This window comes from Macrosteles quadrilineatus, unplaced genomic scaffold (genome assembly GCF_028750875.1).
Source record: "Macrosteles quadrilineatus isolate MER2022 unplaced genomic scaffold, UCM_ALF_1.0 Scaffold_8__2_contigs__length_117827958, whole genome shotgun sequence".
NCBI lineage: Eukaryota > Metazoa > Arthropoda > Insecta > Hemiptera > Cicadellidae > Macrosteles > Macrosteles quadrilineatus.
The window spans coordinates 74,006,586-74,030,312 of record NW_026542601.1 but is presented as its reverse complement, the minus strand read 5'-3'; the positions used below and the strand labels follow the sequence as shown (position 1 = coordinate 74,030,312).

General features: G+C 35.7%; 1 protein-coding gene across 1 annotated transcript; it reads right to left on the bottom strand.

Moving 5' to 3' along the window:
* Positions 1–56: 56 nt before the first annotated feature.
* On the bottom strand, positions 57–16,474 carry LOC129001486 (TCF3 fusion partner homolog). Its single transcript, XM_054428798.1, has 7 exons — positions 16,153–16,474; positions 13,919–13,989; positions 13,070–13,181; positions 8,527–8,725; positions 8,015–8,094; positions 4,762–4,864; positions 57–242 (listed from the first exon to the last, which is right to left on the bottom strand). The coding sequence occupies exons 1-6, from the start codon at positions 16,279–16,281 to the stop codon at positions 4,778–4,780; spliced, it is 678 nt and encodes a 225-aa protein (XP_054284773.1). The 5' UTR covers positions 16,282–16,474; the 3' UTR covers positions 57–242; positions 4,762–4,777.
* Positions 16,475–23,727: the final 7,253 nt, after the last annotated feature.

The following is a 23,727-nucleotide window of genomic DNA, read 5'->3' as shown; positions in this document are numbered from 1 at the left end:
TCAATTGATTGCTTAAAACTAAAAGAAAAACAGCATTTTGAATTGTTATTTTTTTTACTACAAAAGCATTATTCACAATCACAATTTTGTTTTTACAAGTTTACAAAATGTTACAACAAATGACAAGTTAAAACTCCAGCAGAAGAAAAAGAACAATCATTCCTTGTTACATTCCAGCCGCATTGATGTGTTGATAATTAATCTTGAAGTCATTTTGTGGGTTGTCTTTTCTTTGTATTGAGCTGGAAGATACAATGACAAGTTTATTTATTTTTTTATAGAACTTTATATGGAGGAGAGATAAATATACGAGGGCTGTTTAGAAAGTACAGAACAGAATAAAATAAAAAGCTGCTCAAGACGTAGAATAACCCTTTAGGCTAGGTAAAACCTAACTGAAGTTCCTCTTCCCTCATGACTCACAAACAAGAGTGCTAATACAAAGTCTTAATTTCTGAAAATACTCGGGGCAAGGTATGGACTGTAGGGTGGTTAAAGGAAAATAATGTATTTGAATAAATTAAAGAGCTTGTGTGCAATTTGCCGAGTGAGGTCAGGTACTGTCATGGAAAGACAAATTTTGTATATCAATTTAAGCCTTAAGTATGACCATTAAGTTTATAGCTAACAAAACCTGTATATAGCCCATACCTCACATCTAGCAGGGATTTTCAATAACAGTACACGTTTTAAGCAATATTGCGACAAAGGGCTGCGTAACAAACACTTTCCTTGTGATGGCTAGGCTATCATTGAGGGAACGGTCACGTCTGTACTGAGATTGTGCGATTATGGTGCGTCTATCGGTGTCAGACGGAAATGTTCCTTACTTTCTGAACAACCCTTGTACAAAATGGTTGATGTTTCACAAGCTGGAATTTGTTTTTCCTTGACTAGCTAGAGTGTGTTGAGTTGCTCAAATTCCCATTATCAACAAGAAACTGTCCATTAATATAAGGAGCCATTTATTTCTTAACTAAGCCATTTATACATTTAAATTTCTTCAAATGGTTTCATTTATTGTCTTTAATGCAAAAATGTACTGCAGTAGAACCTCGATGACAAGTGACATGGGGATCGTTAAATAACTTGTTATCAAGGTTGATTTCTTATCGAGGTAATAATAAGTAAGTAGAAGTAAGTATATTTTAAAATTATACTGCTTAAATGACTTGTTGAAATTCTACTGTATTTCTTCAAGTTATTAAGCATATTGTTAAAATTCGACTGTATTTCTTTAAGTTATGAAGTATATGAGTAAAGTATAACAGTGTGAAATTTCCCTTACTTGTAACATTGACTATATAACACTATAGATTGAAAGCCCCATGCATTTGGTTGTGAACAAGCAATCAGCACACTCTGGCGGGAAGGGGCGATCATAGCGCTGACGTCACCGACCAGTAGGTGCTGCCACGATGTGGCGGGCAATGAAAACATAGTGCTGTCTGCTGTTACGACGCAATGTACAGACAGCCGACAGCTGAGCCATGCTACCCGCGCCCCCGTGACTTGCCGGAACTGCACATCCGCTCTCCGCTCGCCTCGAATTCGTGTTGTTAGAAGTGAAGCGCGACTGATCATTAATTTAACTGCTTCGCTAAGAATCTGAGATATTAGACAGGACCTCGATCCTAATATTTATCGTGATATTTTAGTGGTTAGTGAATTTGATTGATAAAAAAGATGTCCTGTAGATATGTGTCAATTTCCTATCTAATCAAATTTAAAACGCCGATGAGAATAACAAATTTGCGTAATCAAACCCGTCATGTTGTAAATGTTCTGTTGTAAGAATTTATAATAAAATATTTGATTGGAATTAAGAAAGTGTGATATTTTATAAATAAATAAATTGATTTATCCACATATCACAATTAAATTTTAATCTATTAAGTATAGTAGAATACATCCACCTAACACTTTGAAACTAGTGAACGAGCTTGAAATAACGACCACACAAAACGCCCAAAGCAAATAAAAACTGCAAAATGTGCTCAGAGAAAAGAGAAAGTGAAATGACAGAACATGGGGGGTGGCAGAGCGTTCGTTCAGTTCGGGTATAAGGGCATTGCCTTCACACAATACCCGACAACCCCTTGGCTACACTATGATTTACAACATCTGTCTGCTAAAGGGAAACAGGCACCAGTTGATGTGTCAGTAATATGAGACATTGCTGCTGTAAAACGGGGTTAAATATTTGATAGGCCTATGGTAAGCCTCAGTTTTAATTTAGAAGTGTGATATAAATGTTACATGTTCTTTAGTTCCGTTATCAGCCAATTTTATATTTATAATAAACTATCGCCATAGGGGCTCAGCCTGTGATCGATTTACTTTTTCGTTTCGATGTCCCCAGAGACCAGAACTCCATCCTTTCTCATTAAAAAATATGTATCTATACTACAGTATTATAAAACGTGGTGGTGAGAGTCAGTCTGTCTCCACTATATCACATCCATTTTTTGCAACCGCTAAAAATGTTAAACCGATGTAGTCAATATGAAGACTTATGAACGTTTTAGGTTTATTAACTACCCTTACCGGTACTTGGACAAATTTCGTACGTGGAAAGTCTATTAAAACTGTGTAGTGGGGAAAATATCATAATTAATTTGGTTCTAAAACATGTAACTATTATTATTTGGACTTTAAGAAATAATACTGCAAACTAATTGTTAATTATTATTACTTTAAACGGTAGGATTTGATCCAACTCCAGAAACGTTGAGTATCCCAAAACACAAGAAACATTGATGAAGTTCAAATAATAATAATGGTGTAACAATAGTCTTGTGAATATTTGTTTACGAAACCAGTAGGGAACTGTACAAAGTCTCTGTGTTTTGGACGATGTTGATATTGTGATATCAAATTTACACTGCTTAACGTATAATTGAAATAGCCTTCAAAATACACAGCCTTTTATAATACTAGATGTTAAAAATGTTCACAAATCAATGGGAAAAAATAACCAAAATGGTTATTTGAAATTTTTAACAGCGGGAATATATTACAAACTATTAAAAATCCGAAACGACCTTCACCCCCAACATGGTGATCACAAGTGTGTTTCATACATAATTGAAGTTCATTACCTAAACAATATCCTTTGTTTGGTGATTTCAGAGATAGAATTGACATTTCGCATGTATACTTCTCCACTGTGTACCTGCATACAGCAGAACAACGTTTACAATTCTTTATTTTTTAAACCATTGTTCGTATAACAATAAAATATAAAACACTTGCATCATTCTTGCATGCTAATCTTTTACGCTTTGAAAAAGAAACCTCGCTCACCCAAGATTGGGATTACAAATTTCCAAGGACTGGCGAGGGAAGCGTTCACAGAAGAGAAACTTTTATTACCCTGCTAAAAGCCCTAGCTGAATGACAAGTGGTCCTAGCTGAATGAATATTGTAAATTACCGAATTAAATGTAAAACCTGAATATTGTAAAAAATAGAAAATAAAACATATTACCATTGACTATATAACACTACATATATAAAATGTAGTGTTATATAGTCAATGATATTACCGAAATAAGTTTGACAATTAACAGTACCCATACGGTACTTTCCTGTTAAAGGGAACATTCATTATTATCGATGATTTTTTTCTCGATATATCGATATTAACAAATTGAAACATATCAGCTGACAACTACGAAAAATATTGTGCAGTCAGTATCAACAAACATTAATGAAATGAAACTGTTCTAAAAAAAAAAAACCTAACACAACTAACCAAACTTGCTGTAACATTTAAACATTCCGTGTTTATAACTTGCCTTTTATATTCAAACCCAAACGAAATTTTTTAAATGGTACAGCAAGTTTGGTTGGTTATGTTAGGTTAGCTTAGAACAGTTTCATTTCTTAATCCATATAATAGACTATTTTAGCCTAAACAAGATCAGTTAGTTGTTGTCAATTTGTAATGGATCGGAAAACAAAAACATCGATATATCGAGAAAAAAATCATCGATAATAATGAGTGTTCCCTTTAACAGGAAAGTACCCATCATACTGAACAATGACCAATACGACTCAATAGTTCATCTATGTCATGTTTTGATACCTCTAGACAGACACGATTATCACTACATAACGTCTTCATTTTACTCTTAAATCCAATACAGCAATATATCATATTATATTTTAGTAATAAGATAATTATTAGCATTTTTTAGACTAAAATACAAACATTTATTTTTTTAATTTATTGAAAAGTATTTACATACTATACAATTAAATAACCCTAATTTGATTCCTCAACACCAGTAGAACACAGATGTATTGTTTATGATTACAACACTTTCCGTTGTTGTATATACTTGAGTTACTGGAGACACCTTTGAAACACAACTGTTATTGCCGTACAAGAAAAGTAGCATCTGTTAAATGTTAACTTTTCAGTTAATGCTTAAATATATTTACATACATCGCGAGCGCGGGCAATCGTTCACTCCGCATCGCCGAGTCTAGTCCAACAGTTTAGTCTAGTCTAGTCCGCCGCTAAGCTCAGTCCAGTCCAGTTGGCAGCAACTGCAGCACGCCAGGCGACGGTTCCATGAACTTCGTGGTGACGGTGCTGCGATCTAAGTAGAGGGGTCAGTACTACGTGCATCCACCGTGCACAACACAGTACATTGTAGAAATTTCCTGTTCACGCGTCCTCCCGCATAGTCTTCAATCTAGTAGTGTTATATAGTCAATGCTTGTAATAAGCATGATCCACTAAGTTACTTACACAGCAAGAATCCACTTCACGATTTCGAAGCCTTGTTGAGGCTGTAAAGTTGCATGTCAGCAGCATAACGGACCTTTGACTTTTCATACATGTCATAGTATATCTATAACAACAATAGAATACAGATTAATTAATTACCAAATCTGTGATCATGCAAAACAGTAAATACCAATTTAATTTTACACTGTGAAAAGGAAAAGGTTGCAGCTAATTTAAGTACTTAATTTAGTAAATTAAGTGGTATTCGAGTGATTAGCAGTTGAAATACGTATAACCATAGGGTGTGCAGCGTCCCATAAAAATAAAATTCTAGGATGATTCCAGATTTTCCAAAGTAAAAAATTACCAGAACAAAACTTGCCACCCAAAAAAGGAACAGGGTTGCCACCAAAGTGAGATAAAAAAATTCATGCATAATTCAAGGTTTTCATTGGTAGTTTTGAAAAATTCATGGGGTATATGCTCGCACAATTTCACCATAAAAGAGTGTTGCCTAGTTCAGAATTGTACATTAATTTATCGACAATATATAGTTTTGTGTGCTACTATCAAATAAAACACATTTAATGCGTTTATTTTAGAGTTAAAAATAAGAATTTAATATAATTTATCCAGTCTAAAAAAGTAAAATCACAGATGAAAAAGGATTAATAAAAATCTTGTGTGTGATAATAAGATGTAATTATTAAAAAAAAATTGAAACATCTGATTTAACAACATCATAGGCCTAATGATAAATTCAAACGTTAGAAGAAATAATAAATTAAAAAATTAGTCGGATTGGTAGTTAGGTTTGGCCTAACCTAAAAAACATTGCATCCAAACATAAAAGGTTTAACTTAGTTAATCCAGCAATGGCCTAGAACTTTACTGTCTAAACATCAAATTAAGATAATAGGCTACTATAAAAACAAATGTTAAGAACATGATCAAGAAACGGTTAACTTGGTAATGAATGGGCCATATCTAGGCCTACTAAAACTAAAACGCACATGCAATTTATTACTTTATACTGTAACACAGTAGGCTAGACTACATTGTAATCCAAAACTGAATCTTGGCTAAGTTAGGCCTGAACCAACTTCTATTTATTGAGAAGATTAAAGGTTACCGACTGACTGATAAAAACACTCTAAAAAGGTAAGATTATGTAAATAAATATTTAGTTAATGCTAAGAACGAAACAAAAGTAATGGAATGTATGTAAGTTTAGACATAGGCTAACTTACATTAAGTAATAAAAAAAAAAATTAATTACATTACAGAAAAGGTTAAAATAAACTTAGTTAGGAGGATGTTTCTTCAGATTGGATCAGTTTATATATTATTATTTGCCTACACAGGTTTAAATCACAGTTAAAACAATTATTTAATTAAATTTACATCTCATTAAAAACTTAGTTAGATTCGTATTGACTGAAAACACCTAGTTATATGCTTCAACAAAACATTTACATTTACCTTCCTCAGAACGAAATCACCATTTTTCAGCACAACATTGACTTCTTGCAACTTAGGCCTAAATAAATAAACTTAATCTCACGTTGTAACACATTTACTCAACACTGACAGTAGTTTGAAATGACGACATATTTGACCAAAACAAACACAGAAGACGATTAAGTTCCAGCCGGCGCAAGCCATTTTGACCTTTATGGCAAGGCAAGGTACTTCTTATTTTAACGTTGTAAAGTATCGGAAGTATAATATATCAGTAATAAAAAATATTTAATCTGAACACTTGTTCCACTGAGTGTTGGGTAATCAATTATAAGAAGCACAAAACTGAATCACGAGTGCAACAAGTGATCTTACTATCCAGTGTCCACCACTACTTCAAACTTCAAACGTTTGACTCGTTTCTAAGTTTCAGATCAGTTTAAAACTTTTAGGTTATGGTTACTCTGTATTTCCTTCCACACGAACACTAGACACTAGAGTAGAGAGTAGAGAATGAGAGCGAGCATCAATTCCGATTGTCGATGTTTTCGAAACATCGATGTCTTTTCTATCGATGTTCGAAGTTATTTGTTTACATCGATGGTAGATTACCGAACCGATGATTTGGTTTGTTACATCGGTCTTTTAGGCCAACAAAAGTAATGAAATATGAAATATTGATGTTTTCCGTAACTGAATTGTATTGGTTTTAGGTTAATTGGCTGTTACAGTGCAGAGAACAGACAACAGACGAGAAACTCGGAACAAACATCGATGTGATCGATGTTTTAGCTCCGAAAGCATCGATTTTATCGGTAGATCGGTACTCGCACAGACAATAACTCGGTGGTAGAGATGGGCGTTATAACATAACAGGAATAACAGGATGAATAACAGTGTTGCGGCCACGGCAACGTTATCGCGGCAACACGTTGGAGAGAACTCCCTGTTATTATAATAACGTATCTATCTACACAATGTTGCAGGAAAGCCGCGCGACAACGAAAACGAAAACATGCATTGCCATTAGTGCCGTTGCCGCAACCACGGCCGCCTAAAGGCGGCCGTGCCGCAACGCTACCAGAGCAACGATAACTTCTGAAACGAACTAGAATAACGCATCCTGTCTGGACAACGCGGCAACGCCCGACTCCCGAGTCCCGATTACAACTGAAAACTGAACTGATCAACCGACAATGATAACTGAACGCCGCAACAGCAACACCGACCGGCGGACAACGGTTTATAGCGGCAACGAGCTGGCAATCGTTATTGAAATAACAGGTTGCCGCAATACGTTATTGGGCAGCTGCGTTATCGTTATAACCGTTGCCGGAAAACAACGATAATTCCCATCTCTAGACTACTCGGCTGACGTCGGTTGCGATCGGATTTGACCTTGAATAAACTACGCAATCGTTTCTGTTCGTGCCATGGCAACAAAACTTTTCATCTCGACACTCCCACTTTGACGTTTTATCTCGGTGTTCATTTCGAGAATGGTTTTAATACGGAGTATTTGATTCAGCACATTTAGGGGTTTTGGCTGAATTGTTAATAATGATTTTGAGAATTCATGGTCCAATGACGAAATTCACGCATAATTCACGCACTTTTTCATGGTCACCTAAATTCACGCATAATTCACGCTTTTCAAGGTTTTCATGGCTGGTGGCAACCCTGTAAGGAAACATACCTATTAAAACTAGGCTTCATACTAGGCTTAAAATTCAAGGCTTTTTCATGGTCATAAAAATTTATTTAAAATTCCCAGTTTTCCTGTTTTCCAGGTCGGCTGGACATCCTGACTCACCTTTTTCTCATTGGAAGGAAGTGCATTCCATCGAATGGCTAGTTGTTTTGTGACCTCCTGCTTGCTAGGTTCACCAAGACCTAAAAAACATGACAACAGATAGGTTACAACGGCAGATTATAGAGTGACTGATAGAAATAGATTATTTAAAATTATGAGTTTCAAAATTCAAGAGGAGGATGTTTTATGTTTATTGCTTGAAGGAAACCTACAACCCGACCAAATACGATTGTTCATTGGCGCTGTGATGTTAGCATAGCTAATAATGTTAATAGATGCAACATGGTCAGAATTTCATTGCTTTTCTTGCTCCTTAGGTAGTAATCTCGAAAGCACTATGTTTTTAGCCAATACTAGTGTAGCTCAATAATTTATGTACTATTTCGATATAATATAATTGTTTACCTAGAATGCCTTTCAAATAAGCTGAAACCTGTTTTAGAAAACTTTGTAAAACAGTTGATTCAATTTTTTAATTGTATATTAATTTATAGTTTTAAACAATTACCAACCTTGAGCAACCAAGCTCTCCAGTACAGTTGTTCTTTGTTCTTGACAAAACTGGAAGAACGGGTTGGCAGGACGTTTTGGCGCATTGGGATCTACAGGAGCCTTAGTTGTTTTGCGTTTTGGTGCGGAGTTACCTGCTTGGTTTTTGCGGCTTGTACTAGCTTTTTCTGCTGCCACTGTTGTAGGAGCTGTGGGTATTATCTGTAAGGTAAAGAGATAAGATATAAATCTATCTTGAACTTGAGAGAAGTAAGTGGTGAAGGTTTGAAATTGGGCCCAGCTGTCCTAATTATCAGGCTTTCATTGAAATGGTATAAAAGAAGCCGCACTTTCCTGTTAAAGGGAACATTCATTATTATCGATGATTTCTTTTCGATATATCAATATTTTTTTATCTGATATATTGATATTATACTAGTAGTACGCTTATTCTGCGCGTAACGGGATGAGTGAACATGCGCAGTACCGGTAATGAAAGAGTCCACCCACACCTAGCCTACTTACCGGTGTCACTGGTGAACACAATGTTATTTGTATGGGCAAATCAACCAAATCTTAGTCAAAAACAATCCTAACTTCTCATCCATTAATTAACCAAAGTCATTGGTAATATACGTAATGGGTTTCCAACAGTTATCGATAGGAGGTAAATCCATCGTTCCTGTACAACATGTCTTTTGATTAAATGAAGCCTATTTCCATATTTGTTATGAGGCCTATCATAAAAAAACTAAGCCAAACTGAACTAATCTAACTTAAACCTAATTGCCAAAGCACGACGTAAGGAATCTCCTAAAAAATATCGTATGGCTTACAATGATGATTTAAAACGATATCGTAATTATATCATCTAAAAATGATTAAAACTCCAATATATGTTTATCTAACTAATGAAGGGTTCCCACTGCTTGCCTCAACTACTTCCACCACCACTTCCTACGTCGTAAACATGTTTCCCTCCCTTCCTATGGCATTTTAGTATTGCAGGTACATTAACCTAACTGTCACAAAGGGTCCCCACACTCCGGACTGCTGGCCTCAACTACTTCCATCACCACTTCCTACGTCGTAAACATGTTTCCCTCCCTTCCTATGGCATTTAAGTATTGCAGGTACAACCTAACTGTCACAAAGGGTCCCCACACTCCGGACTGCTCGCCTTGACTACTTCCTTCACCACTTCCTACGTCGTGGACCTGTTTCCCTCCCTTCCTTTAGAATTTTATTATTGCAGATCCATTAATCTAACTGTCACAAAGGGTTCCCACACTCCGGACTGCTCGCCTTGACTACTTCCTTCACCACTTCCTACGTCGTGGACCTGTTTCCCTCCCTTCCTTTAGAATTTTATTATTGCAGATCCATTAATCTAACTGTCACAAAGGGTTCCCACACTCCGGACTGCTAGCCTTGACTACTTCCTTCACCACTTCCTACGTCGTGGACCTGTTTCCCTCCCTTCCTTTAGAATTTTATTATTGCAGATCCATTAATCTAACTGTCACAAAGGGTTCCCACACTCCGGACTGCTCGCCTTAACTACTTCCTTCACCACTTCCTACGTCGTGGACCTGTTGCTCTCCCTTCCCATAGCATTTTTAGGATTGCAGATACATTAATCTAACTATTACAACGGGTTCCCACACTCCGGACTGCTCGCCTAGACTACTTCCTTCACCACTTCCTACGTCGTGGACCTGTTTCCCTCCCGTCCTTTAGAATTTTATTATTGCAGATCCATTAATATAACTGTCACAAAGGGTTCCCACACTCTGGACTGCTCGCCTTAACTACTTCCTTCACCACTTCCTACGTCGTGGACCTGTTTCCCTTCCTTCCTTTAGCATTTTATTATTGCAGATACATTAATTTAACTGTTACAACGGGTTCCCACACTCCGGACTGATCGCCTTGACTACTTCCTTCACCACTTCCTACGTCGTGGACCTGTTTCCCTCGCTTCCTTTAGAATTTTATTATTGCAGATCCATTAATCTAACTGTCACAAAGGGTTCCCACACTCTGGACTGCTCGCCTTAACTACTTCCTTCACCACTTCCTACGTCGTGGACCTGTTTCCCTCCCTTCCTTTAGCATTTTATTATTGCAGATACATTAATCTTACTGTTACAACGGGTTCCCACACTCCGGACTGCTCGCCTTGACTACTTCCTTCACCACTTCCTACGTCGTGGACCTATTTCCCTCCCGTCCTTTAGCATTTTATTATTGCAGATCCATTAATCTAACTGTCACAAAGGGTTCCCACACTCCGGACTGCTCGCCTTGACTACTTCCTTCACCACTTCCTATGTCGTGGACCTGTTTCCCTCCCTTCATTTAGAATTTATTATTGCAGATCCATTAATCTAACTGTCACAAAGGGTTCCCACACTCCGGACTGCTCGCATTAACTACTTCCTTCACCACTTCCTACGTCGTGGACCTGTTTCCCTCCCTTCCTTTAGAATTTTTTATTACAGATCCATTAATCTAACTGTCACAACGGGTTCCCACACTCCGGACTGCTCGCCTTGACTACTTCCTTCACCACTTCCTACGTCGTGGACCTGTTTCTCTCCCTTCCCATAGCATTTTTAGGATTGCAGATACATTAATCTAACTATTACAACGGGTTCCCACACTCCGGACTGCTCGCTTGACTACTTCCTTCACCACTTCCTACGTCGTGGACCTGTTTCCCTCCCTTCCTTTAGCATTTTATTATTGCAGATCCATTAATCTAACTGTCACAAAGGCTTTCCACACTCCGAAGCGTTCGCCTTGACTACTTCCTTCACTACTATACTTCCTACATCGTAGACCTGTTTCCCTCTCTTTCCATAGCATTTAAGTATTATAGTGATATATTAATTTAACAGTCACAAAGTGTTTCCACACTCCGCACTGCTCACCTTTCCGCTTCCTTTGCCACTCTCTACGTCGTGGACCGGTTTCCCCGAATTTTAATACTGAACATAAACGGTATATAACTGCCGATTAATATTGTAAAGTTCAATTTATCATTCAAAAAGTTGTGAAATTTAATTAACTTAAACAACATTATTCTGAAACCTGTGAAATTATAATGATATATATTCATAGACGCCAAACTGTTTACTCCATGAATGAAAGAGCTTAGAGTAAATGTCGTTCTCTCTGTCTTAAGTAAACAACAAAATTGTTGGTCGCAAAACGTAAACAAATAAAAAGAAGAAGAAGGTAGCTCCTAATGTTATTCTTATGGGACAAATTTAAAAATGTTTTTTAAGGGTTTTATAATTACTACTGAGCGGAATCGTCTAGAATTTTAATGAGGTCTTCCCACTGGTGTCATAATTATCTGTGCAAAATTTGAAAGCTATAAGTGCGACGGTTCTTGAGTTTTTGGTGCGAACACACGGACTCACAGACAACTTTTCTCCGACTCCGCTATACACGATACATAGATTCGTTCACTTCGTTCACTCATCTATTAACAAATTGAAACTTATCAGCTGACAACTACGATAAATACTGTTCAGTATCAACAAACAATAAAAAAATATATAGTATATATTGAAATGTAATTGTTCTTAAATAACCAAACTTGCCGTAACATTTCTTTTCCAAATTCCGTTTAATAGCCTATTCCTCATATGCCTTTTCTGTTATCAAACGGAATTTTGAAATGGTAACTTAGGCTACAGCAAGTTTGGTTAGTTATGTTAGGTTAGTTTAGAATAGTTTCATTTCTTAATACAATATATAGGCTAATATTTTTGCCTAAACAAGATTAGTTCTTAATCCTATTCTCTAATACGAGCTTATAACTCAATAACTCGGTTATTGAACCAAACCAAGTATAACTTGAACATATTTGCTATGTCTGTTTGTCTGTCTGTAATTTAAATGCGTTTGATATTAAAACAGATGGAATATGGATCGTAAAGGAAAACAAAATATCGATATATCGAAAAGAAAACATCGATAATGATGAATGTTCATCGATATCGAAAAGAAAACATCGATAATGATGAATGTTCCCTTTAACAAGAAAGTATCAAAGAAACAGATGAATCTTTGATGGTAAAAGAACCATACAAAAATCTATTCTACAATTATTCCCCTTCATTCATATTCTGCCTTAATTACGCATCACCGTCTTCTATGTCATAATAATAATTAATAACAGTTAGTATGTTGCAACATTCCAAATTTTGGTTAATAGCGTAATTTGTCAAAATACCTTTACTTTGTACAATACTGTATTAGTTAAGGAAATGATTTAAATACATTTCCAGAAATTGTTAGAAGAATTATAAAAGTTATTGGCCCTGTTCTTAAGATAAGAAAGAAGCATTGTTTGATTTTTTTTAAATTCACAACCAAGTTCAGATTGAAGGTATGTGAATCTAATATTTGTCATTAACACTTTAAAAAAAATCTAATTGGCATATTTTGCTATTAAGCCCACGATACCTTGTAGAACACATATTCTAATATTTTCTACCCAGCATTAAGAGCCTTGATAGATGAATGGAAGGAAGCGTAAAGACATCTTACCTTAGATTTACCTGGATGCGTAAAAGGCTCGTCGAGGGGCTCGTCCAACTCTATCGGCAACGGAAGAGATCGCCAACTGTCCCCATACCGGTCCAATCGTTCCATAAGAAATCTATATTTGAGATCACAAAATCATTGCAGCAATTAACGTTCATGTTGTCAGCAATAAAACAAGATTAGTATAAATAACCAAAATTTGGTTTAGCTGCACATGTATGAAGCAGCAGTTTGGTGCACACAATAATTAATCAGCACACTGGTGTATATCAAATTAATAAGCGATAAAATATAAACTTCTTGATAATACAATTGGTGTGTTACAGCATTATACTTACAACTTTAAGAAAAATAATACTTTAATAATAACCAGTTTTTATGTTATGTTTGCCTTATCAATAGCGTTTTTCAAGTTCTGTGTCGAGTAAAACCTCTCAAGTAAAAAAAAATTTAATCCTACTAACCTCAGGATAAGTGTCTAATCCTGGGACTTCAAATTATAAAAACTGACCGTGATCCCAGGATTAAAACCCATACAGTTTTCATAGACTTCATGAACTAGGATATTTTGGAAATTCATTAGTTCATAAAATTTCTAAATTTGTTTTGTTGCAATCCAAAATTTTAACCTTGAGAAAATACACTGTACTGACTGTTAAAAAAACTGTTCTAAACTAGTATAAAACTGTTTAAAATTAGCTTCTAGAATGATTAGCCTTTAATCAAAAAAATAAAAAAAACTTAGGTCTCCTTATTTGGACAATTAAAGTTTAAAACAAATAATTTTCAAGTTTTTCTTCCATAACTTCAGCTTGTTTGTAAAAGTTATAGTTCATTGTGGATAAAGCTTACTTCCGCTCTCGCCTGTTTCTTCGTAACAGCTTCTTAACTTTTTGAATCCGATTGGCAAGTCGTTCATTATCCTAAAAAAAAAAAAAAACATTCTTTCAGTAGTATCTCTAAATAATATCAAGAAATGAGTGGGACTTTAATTACAACTAACAGGCCTAGAGTCTAGACTAGGTACGATCTATGATTATGTTCCTGTCGATATTTTTGTGATTTATTAAAATTAATTTAAAGTACAGAAAAGAAGCCCATAGTCCCACACCATGACATAACACACTTTGCATTAGCCTAACTTATTTTATCTTCTTCTCTTCTCCTCTTCAGTTTTCGTATTTTCATTTCATTTCAGTTAATCAAAGCTTCAAACTAACTTATCTTATTTAATAGGCCTATTTGTGACTTCCAAAAATTTTTGCACCGTTATTTTCAGGTTAAAAGTGAGTCTAATACCTACACTAATAGTTACTTTAATTACTTAGAATTAACGCAAGATATCAATTTTCTAGTGAGGAAATATCGTAGGCTAACAAATAGGTTAGACCTAGTCATTTTACATAAGTAAACAAAACTTTAAACGGCCGTAGTTCCGTTAATATTTATGAGCGCGGAAAAACTTTTGCACCATTATTTTCAGCTAAAAAATCTAGTTTTTGGTGATATATAAATCTATAAGTTATAGGTTCCCATGTTAAATAAATAGGCCTGGGCCTACCTGTAAATGTTAGGCCTACCGGTAAACTTACCTAGTTTGTTATTGAGCTAAACAAGCCAAACTGGACGAAACTAACCTAACTGCCACAAAACAGTACAAGAAATTCTTCTTATAATGGCCCTATTGCTTTAAATATTCGGATGCACTTTGCATCAATCGATATATCGATTAATCGATTGTTTCATTCTCGATACATTATATCGTTTGGTTAGTTATGTAAGGTAAACCTAACCTAACTAACCAAACGATAGGATCGAACGAAACAATCGAATAATCAATATTTTCATTCGAATGAGTGTAGGACCTAAAGTACTATGTATGGTCGCCATTTCATCGAACAGTATTAACAGTAAAGTGCAGCCAAATGTTCATATTTAACTTAAATACTTAATTGATATTTTTACTGTGAGAAAACGATATCCAGTAGGCCTAGGCCTATGATGTAAGGGCATAGGTATCAAACTTATTTAATCCGATTAGGTATTGTAGGTTCTCTGCGGAAATGTACCCCTATAGTCAACCTCTGCCCAATAGGTCTAACTCATTAACAAAGACACAGAGAAGTAAGATAGGATACCAGCTTATGGGACAACAGTATGTGTACCGAACGGCAATGGCCACATTCTAGTGATGGGCGATACGGACGCGTATCGCGATACAGCGATACGATACGCATCGGAAAAAAATATCGTATCGCCGTATTGAATCGGGCGTCTGTATCGCGATACGCGAATCGTATCGTCAAAAATATCGAAAAACGATACGTATCGTATCGTTTCCCCCCTCCCTTAACTAACCTAGAAACGGCAAATTTATATAAGCACCTGGGGACCAAGCTTTGCTCGGGGAAAATCATTAGTTTACTCTGAAAACAGTCTTAGTATTGCAGATACATTAATCCATTTCCACACCCCACACTGTTCGCCTTTACTACTTCCTTCACAACTCCCTTACGTCTTGGACCTGATTCCCTATCCTTCCCATATCATTTTAGGATTGCAGATACATTAATGTAATTGCCACAGACAGTTCCCACACTCTGCACTGCTAGTGCTAGATAGCACGCTAGTGGAAATGGACTGGACTGGGATGGGACAGTGGATGGGATTGGTACATTATCAAGTAAAATCCAAAAATACAGACGTCAAAAACTCCTATTTCAAACTACACATCCACAGAGTACAGAATTTGCAGTTTGCTCGGCCTGCGCAAAAAAGCTTAAAAATATCGTTTTGACATGAATCGTATTGCTCTATGTGCCGATATAAATACAAATATCGTCTTAGGCGATACGATACGTATCGTTTTTCAAATATCGTATCGTCCCTCGCGTATCGCGATATTCCGATACGATACGATACGTATCGCACATCACTACCACATACACAGCACTTTTGTTGTAGCCCACAGGTTGAGCAAGAGCTGTAGTACATGATGGTGAGGAGGAAAAGAGAGGAAGACGAATAGAATTTTTGCTGCTACACTTAGGAGTAACTTATTTGGCAAATCAAAAGTACACACTTACTTGCTGTAAGACTTCACACCTTTCTAGAAGAAGCTGATATTTTCGGACGTAAATGTCAATTTCTACAGCTCCATCTTCTGACTCATCTGAGTACAAGTTGTCAGAGCTTGGAACTATCATTTCATTCATGAAATTATTACTGTATTCAGTGGATATGATCCTTTGTTACCATAACATTACACTTTTACATAAAACGTATGTTAAACATAATCAGTAATCATTTAGTTTTATGTTCACCTTAACTTAACAGAAATCCGAATGAATAAAAATTAATCGTTATTGTGTTTTGAGGTTGAGTTGACTGACTTTACTGACTTGACTATTATTGTTTGTTTTTGTTTTCAGTCTCAGGGTTTCAATTTCAGTGTTTCCAATTTCCAAGTCCAATACCACCAAAACAAAATTGTTGTCTGCTATAAACGCCGAAGGGGACAGCTCACTTACTCTACAGATCATAGACTATACGAGCTTTTTAAATAATATTGAAGGTTCACTTGCACTACAGGCTCGTATACTATACGAGCCTATCGAAAATAAAAAGTAAATGAAGAGGGTTCACTTACTCTACAAATCATTGTGCCTATGAGCCTCGTGTATTATATTTAAAAATACAGTAGGAAGGTTCGCTTACTCTACAGATCATAGTGACTATGAGCCAAGCTTACGAATTATTTGATAATTCAGGAATCGGCTCGTATAGTATACGAGCCAAAATAATGAATAATATAAATTATAGGAATAGGCTCGTATACTATACGAGCCTGCAGAAAAATATTAGATGGCTCACTTACACTACAGATCATTGGCACAATGATCCGTAGAGTAAGTGAACCCTCTTCAAAATATTAGATGGTTCACTTACTCTACGGCTCATTTAGCTACTCGTTGCGCGGTTTGCGTTCGTGAAACTCTAGGCGCTATGCCCGGCTTTGACTGCTGCGACTGCCTACATAAGTGTATTGCATCACCTCAATTATTTATTAACACGAAATAAATAAGTATGCGCAAGTAAATTTATTACATTTTTGGACTGAATACTTCAAAAATGGAGGGAGCGTGACTTTAATGTTTAATTTAATTAAACCTTATAGAATAAAACATATTTTGAGTAATATCAGGTAATATAATACACACTTGTATGATCCAGATACAGATCTACAGACAAAACCTGTGGTCCGATTTAGATTAAAATTGGTATCTGGCTTTATCCACGAGTCACTAATTTTTTAAGCACGGGTTGAGAAATAATGGCAAAAATTTATAAAAACAGTTCAACAGTTTAACATATTTCTCAGTAATTGTGAGTTGCAAAATAAATTGTATACAAAAGCATTTGTGTACACAGAAAATATAGAGGACTAAATTTATACAGAAGATATATAAAAAATACAATACGCATACAACTATCAACGTTTACTTATGTAAAATTAATGAATTTGTTGTATTGAGTATTTTTTACATTATGACGAAGCCTTAACAAAAAATATTTTTTTAATGTTACTCTAAGAAGTTCTAGGGTGTTAAACTATATTGTAATTATCTTTTGTGGAAGATTCTGTCCACGATTAATGATTTCTAACAATTTAATACAAACATTTAAGTTTCTGTACGTGAAGACTAAATACCCCCGCCGCAGCAAACCAGCAACTAAGCGAATTTCCATTTGCCTGATTAGATTTACACTAAAATGTCTACTTAAAAATATAACATTTATTTCCTATTTAAATAGAATTAGTTTAACAAGTACTTAGGATTGCTGCATCAGGGAGGGTTAGTTAGTCTATGGTTAAACTGTTTTTTTTTTATGTTAATAGTTGGTAAGAAATAAAAACATATTCCAAATTTTATCAAAATACTAGCTGTTTGCCCGTTCTACGTACGGGAATCTTGTAGTAGGTTGAAACCTTATATTCAGAACAGGAGTTGGTTTGCATATTTAGTGTGCATTTTTCCAGATATGCTGGTTAAACTATTACTGTATAGGAATACATAATAAACCTTCGCAAACACAATATCTGACAGTTTCATAGCCAAAACGAATGCTTCGCAATTAAGTGTCAACCGATCATGTTAGTCCATATTTTATATCTAATGATAAAAGGAACTGCTTTATAGATCTATGAGGCATAGCCCTTAACTTACGGAGGCCTGTAATTGAAAGTTACTTTTCACACTGGTTAAAAGTAGTAAAAATACTACCTCAACCTCACTACTGCACACTTTATTCGGGTTGAAATTTGCATTAACAAAGGTGCTCTTTTTTCACGAAACACTGAGAAATAAGGAGATTAATGCGTTACCAACAGGCTTACACACACAAATACAGAAATGAATTAGGGGATTTACTACGCTTTAACCAAAGCAAATTACAATTATTTGAAAGTTTTGATAGTGTCATCAAATTTTATAATAACCGTTTTTAGGCCTAATCAAACTGTAAAATTGGTGTAAATCCGTTGGCAAATATATAAATAACTAGCTGTACCCACGGGCTTTGCCCCGTTTAACTTCTTAATTTTCAAGATGAGCTCGTTCGCATGGCTCAATTACGTCCTGGTTGAAGTTCGTTCGCTACGCTCACTCACTATTAGGTTGGAGCTCGTTCGCTGTGCTCACTTGCCTTCAGGTTAGCTCGTTTGCTACGCTAACTCGCCTCCAGGTTGAAGTTCGTTCGCTACGCTCACTCACCTTTTGGTTGCAAATTAGCTGTTGTCATAAATTTAAAAAAATAATAGTGCTGCACCCTGTTGGTAATCCTTGTAACTTTAATTCTATTGCACATCATAGAACAGGACCAACTTGTTTAATTGAAACAGCTGTTAAGATTCATTAATCTATCTATCTATCTATCTATCTATCTATATATTAATAGGCAAGCATGTTTCTTTAAAACCTTTTTTCTCAGCTCGTGTGCATCGTAGGGAAAATCTACGCATACCGTTGGAAAGCTATTTTCCTGTAGGTGTGCAGAATCCCTTTATAAATTTAAATAGGCTCAAAGATAAGCACAAAAAATAAGTTTAAAAGTTGTAAAAAATTAACATGGATCTTATGCGTTGCTATGCTGGTTACGAAATAACAACGAAATATAAACAGAAAATCAAAACAAATGGAGGAAACTCCAATCACATGTTTTATTTACAGTGTGGGGTGAAAATAGTTAAGTGAGTACATTACATATTTTTGGTCGAGTTTCGACCACTGGACGACCTCTCGTCTATATATTAATAGGCAAGCATGTTTCTTTAAAACCTTTTTTCTCAGCTCGTGTGCATCGCAGGGAAAATCTACGCATACTGTTGGAAAGATATTTTCCTGTAGATGTGCAGAATGCCTTTAAAATTTAAAATAGGCTAACAAATAAGCACAAAAAATTAATTTGAAAACTTCACAAAATTAACATGGACCATATGGGTTGCCATGATGGTGACGAAATAACATCAAAATGTAAACAGAAATTCAAAACAAATGGAAGAAATTCCAATCACATGTTTTATTTACAGTGTGGGGAGAAAATAGAGAAGTCTGTACATTAATTATTTTTGGTCGAGTTTCGACCACAGGACGATCACTATAGGTAAACCGTTTAGAAAACGACCTGCGCGAAATTTTTAGCGCATGTAGGGGAGGTAACGTTGAGGGAGGGTATGTTCCCCCTCTCCGCCAACGTCCGTTTTCACACTGCAGGATCTATTTTTTTCAAATTTTAACATTAGGCTTATGGGATAAAAGTAGCCATATGACAGTTTTTTGTTTACAAGAAAAATGTAAACAAGGGAATCATAAGGTATTTCCAAACTTTCTAGACTTTTCTTTTAAACGTTTTTAAACCATTCCTATGATTTAAATAAACAAGAAAATGCCGTTAAAACACTTTTTTAAGGCGCGGAACTCACTGAAAATCGAGAAAATATACGGAACTACTTTCTCAATGCGCAGAGCATAAACAAGGAGCGGAGGGATACGGACCAGTGACTACTTTCTTGGGAACCTATTTGTGTTGCCAGCTGATCAGAAACAGCAAATGTTAGAAATCAGGACTTAATAAGCGATATATCGAACCGCATCGAAATCGATATTTAATCCGATAATACATCACAGGTTATATTATGTTGAATTACATCGACGGTGCAGTCAGCTATATTACACTTATTAATAAAACGCAGATTGAACACTGATCTAATTTAGGCATGTGGGGAAGGTAGGTCGGGGTTTATGAGTATTCATGACTACATTAAAAGTTTTGAAGTAAAGTTAGATTAGGGAGGTAAAGTGTAGGTTATAAGTAGGTGATCGAGTTGTTTATTTGTGTTGCACCATATAACTGGCTTTCACCTATCTGAAAGCAACCCTAGTTTACATTTTGATCAGCTGTATAATTTAATTGCTGTTAATATTTAAGCTGCAATTCAAAGAAATGCGTCCTACAAAAAACTAAATCTTTAGAAATTAATCACTGAAAGAACCCATGAAACATAAAAGTCATAGAACGCCACCGAGTAAAAGAAATAAAGATAATATTTTTTAAGAATTTACTATCGTTATTAGCCTGTATAATGAAGAACACCTAGGCCTACAAGATTCACATTCCTACCAAAGATGAACGAACGAGGATGTTAGCCGAAGTGCTACAATTTTTACTAGGAAAGATGGAAATGTGATCATTGCAGAGGAAAGCCCTATATGGGAAATTCGCAACAATAACTATATAACTGTATTCACAGTTCCGTTTAAGTAATGCCATTGACTAATATACCAACAGGTCAATGGTAATGTATAGTCAATGGTAATGCTCAATTGTGTTTACGCTAGTGACATCATTAGTTATGGTACATACCGTTTCTGTTTTAATAATCGTGATTTAACATCTGTTGACAAGCATTGTTGTGACGAGTCAGTACGACCCTGCGCTGAATCCTCCACGCGGACTCTCTTTTTATGTCTCGAGATTTCCCCCTTCATTTTGTTGAAAGTTGCAACAACGTTTATAATTGTTAATATTTAGTGATAGTTAGTGATAGTTTAGTAGGTAGGAATAGTTTTGTTCAGTTATTTTATAGTTACGGTAGCTATTTAATAGTAAATCGTTTTTTGAAATTGTGGTAGATTGGTATATGACCTGTGTTTGTTGACAAACGTAATGGCGACATCAAAATCTTCTTCTGTATCTGGTCGACCTCTTGGAGAGCAGGCAAGAGAAATTGTGTATAAAGTTGCAGAACACTTGAAAGGTATGAGGAAAGAACATGATTTGACATTTAATTTGGCCGAGGAAACATCAACAGCTACAGGTATTGGGCAAACCCTCGTAAAACAAATTATTCGTGAGGGAAAAAGAGCGATTGAAATCCGAGGACAGTTGACCTTTTCTACACCTACAGGCAAAAAGACTGAAAGAAAAAAAAGAATTGAAGTTGATGATTTTACTAAAGCCGCTATTAGAAGGAAAATACAGGAAATGTACATCTTAAAAAAAGAATTGCCTACTGTGAAGACACTCATTTCAGCTCTTGAGGAAGCAGACATTTTAACATGTGGAAGGACGTACTTAATATCTGTGTTAAAACAATTGGGCTTTAAATGGGTTAGATGCCAGTCTAGAAGAAAACTATTGGTAGAAATCCCTTCAACCGTTGATTGGCGAATTCGATATTTGAAAAAAATTAAGAAATGTAGATCAGAAGGCTTTCCAATTGTTTACATCGACGAGACTTACGTTAATGCGAACCATACAGTAAGTAAATGTTGGCAAAGTCCTGAGGAACCCGGCGTAACCAAGGCTGTTGGGAAAGGCGAACGGCTGATAATTGCACACGGTGGCGGTGAAAATGGATTTGTAAGGGACAGTTTGGCAATTTTCAAAGCACATCAAAAAACAGGCGATTATCATGAGTCCATGAACTATGAAAATTTCAATAAATGGCTTGAAAAACAACTGTTGCCGAATCTTGAAGAACCAAGCGTTATAGTGATGGACAATGCAAAATACCATTGCGTAGAGGAAGACAAAAAACCAACAAGTGGTTCTTTGAAGAAGAACATTCAAGACTGGCTTCATAAACACAACATTGACTATGACGAAAATTTTACCAAAGTAGAACTTTTGATGTTGGTGCAAAACGTCCAGAGGGAGCCGGTGTACAAAATAGACCAGCTTATTAACAATTTTGGACATCAAGTGCTGCGACTGCCACCATATCACCCCGACCTCAACCCCATTGAGTTGGTATGGGGAGCTATAAAAGGACAGGTAGGCTTAATTTATGTTTTATTATTGTCATATATTTTATAAGTGTATTAAAATTGTTTTCATAACTCCAATCCGGTTGTCGAGGAAGAGGCAATATGAAAATAGGTGGAGTGCGTTTAATATATTTTTTTAAAAGTACTTTTTAACACAACAGTATTAAGCCAACTACACATAACCTTTTACGGGAATTCCTATATTAATATAGCATTATAACACATAATTGGTTTGAATTATAATAACAAGTTATAGTATTTAGTATAATTAATAATTATAGTACGTGTAGGCTTAATATATATAATTGTAACAGTATAAAAACCAACGTAAAATGTAAAGAAATTACGTGTTCGTATGGGATTTAAAAAGTATTTATTTATACAGGTTGCTAAAGATGTAGCTGCAAAGACATTGGACCAAAAAATGAGACTTTGTGACAGTCTGTTTACGTCATACACTGCAGAAGAATGGAAGAAATGTTGTGAACATGTCAAAAAGGTCGAACAAGATTACTGGGAAAAAGACCATATAATAGACAATGAAATCGACAGACTGATAATTTCAGTAAACCAAAATGAATCTGAGGATGACAGTGATATCAGTGATTTCATTACCGATTCGGAATAGAGATAATATTTAGATCGTCGACATTTGGTTTTCACTATTAATTAAGGTATGTCGTTTATTTTATTCTCAAACTGAAAATTATACAAATTAATTTGTAACAATATCATTCAATATGATGCATACTGTACATATGGTTCACATTTATCAAAGCTTAAGTTCTTCCAATAACTGATCAACATATATATCGCTATAAAGGTAGTCCGTGAGAATCATTAGTCTATTCTATTATATTAGTGTTCTTAAGCTATTTATATTTATGTGTGTTGTGTTACCTAACGATGGACTTAGTCCCAAAGAATTATTGTAGTTCAAAAGGAAATAATTATTGTATCATTGTATTCAACGAGAGCGAGGTGCCGGTCCGGTAGCAGTACGCGAGTACACTGCACTCTGCAGGGTTGTGTTTGTGTTGCGTTGTGTTGTATCACTGCGCGGTGTTCGGGAAGGTTGGGGGTTGGCGGCAGCGGAGTGGGGGAAGAGCCATAGTCTGTCTCACTCCCACAGCTCGGTATCTCTCTCTCGCACCAATGCTACGAGGAGGACGCTTTCTAAACGGTTTACCTATAGTACTTATTTAATACGCAAGCAGGTTTTTTGTGACAATTACTCCTCCGAAACTACTGTACCGATTGACATGTTTATGGTGTCATTGGAAAGAGCGTAACGTGAAGTTGTGCAGGAAACTTTCTTTTTAGGGAAATAAT

Excerpts from the sequence above, each read along its gene's own strand:
- LOC129001486 (XM_054428798.1), bottom strand. The coding sequence starts at position 16,281 with ATGAATGAAATGATAGTTCCAAGCTCTGACAACTTGTACTCAGATGAG. Across the intron at positions 8,726-13,069 it reads CGCATCCAGGTAAATCTAAG|ATAATACCCACAGCTCCTAC; the intron begins GTAAGATGTCTT and ends TTTACCTTACAG. Across the intron at positions 4,865-8,014 it reads TTCCTTCCAATGAGAAAAAG|ATATACTATGACATGTATGA; the intron begins GTGAGTCAGGAT and ends TTGTTGTTATAG.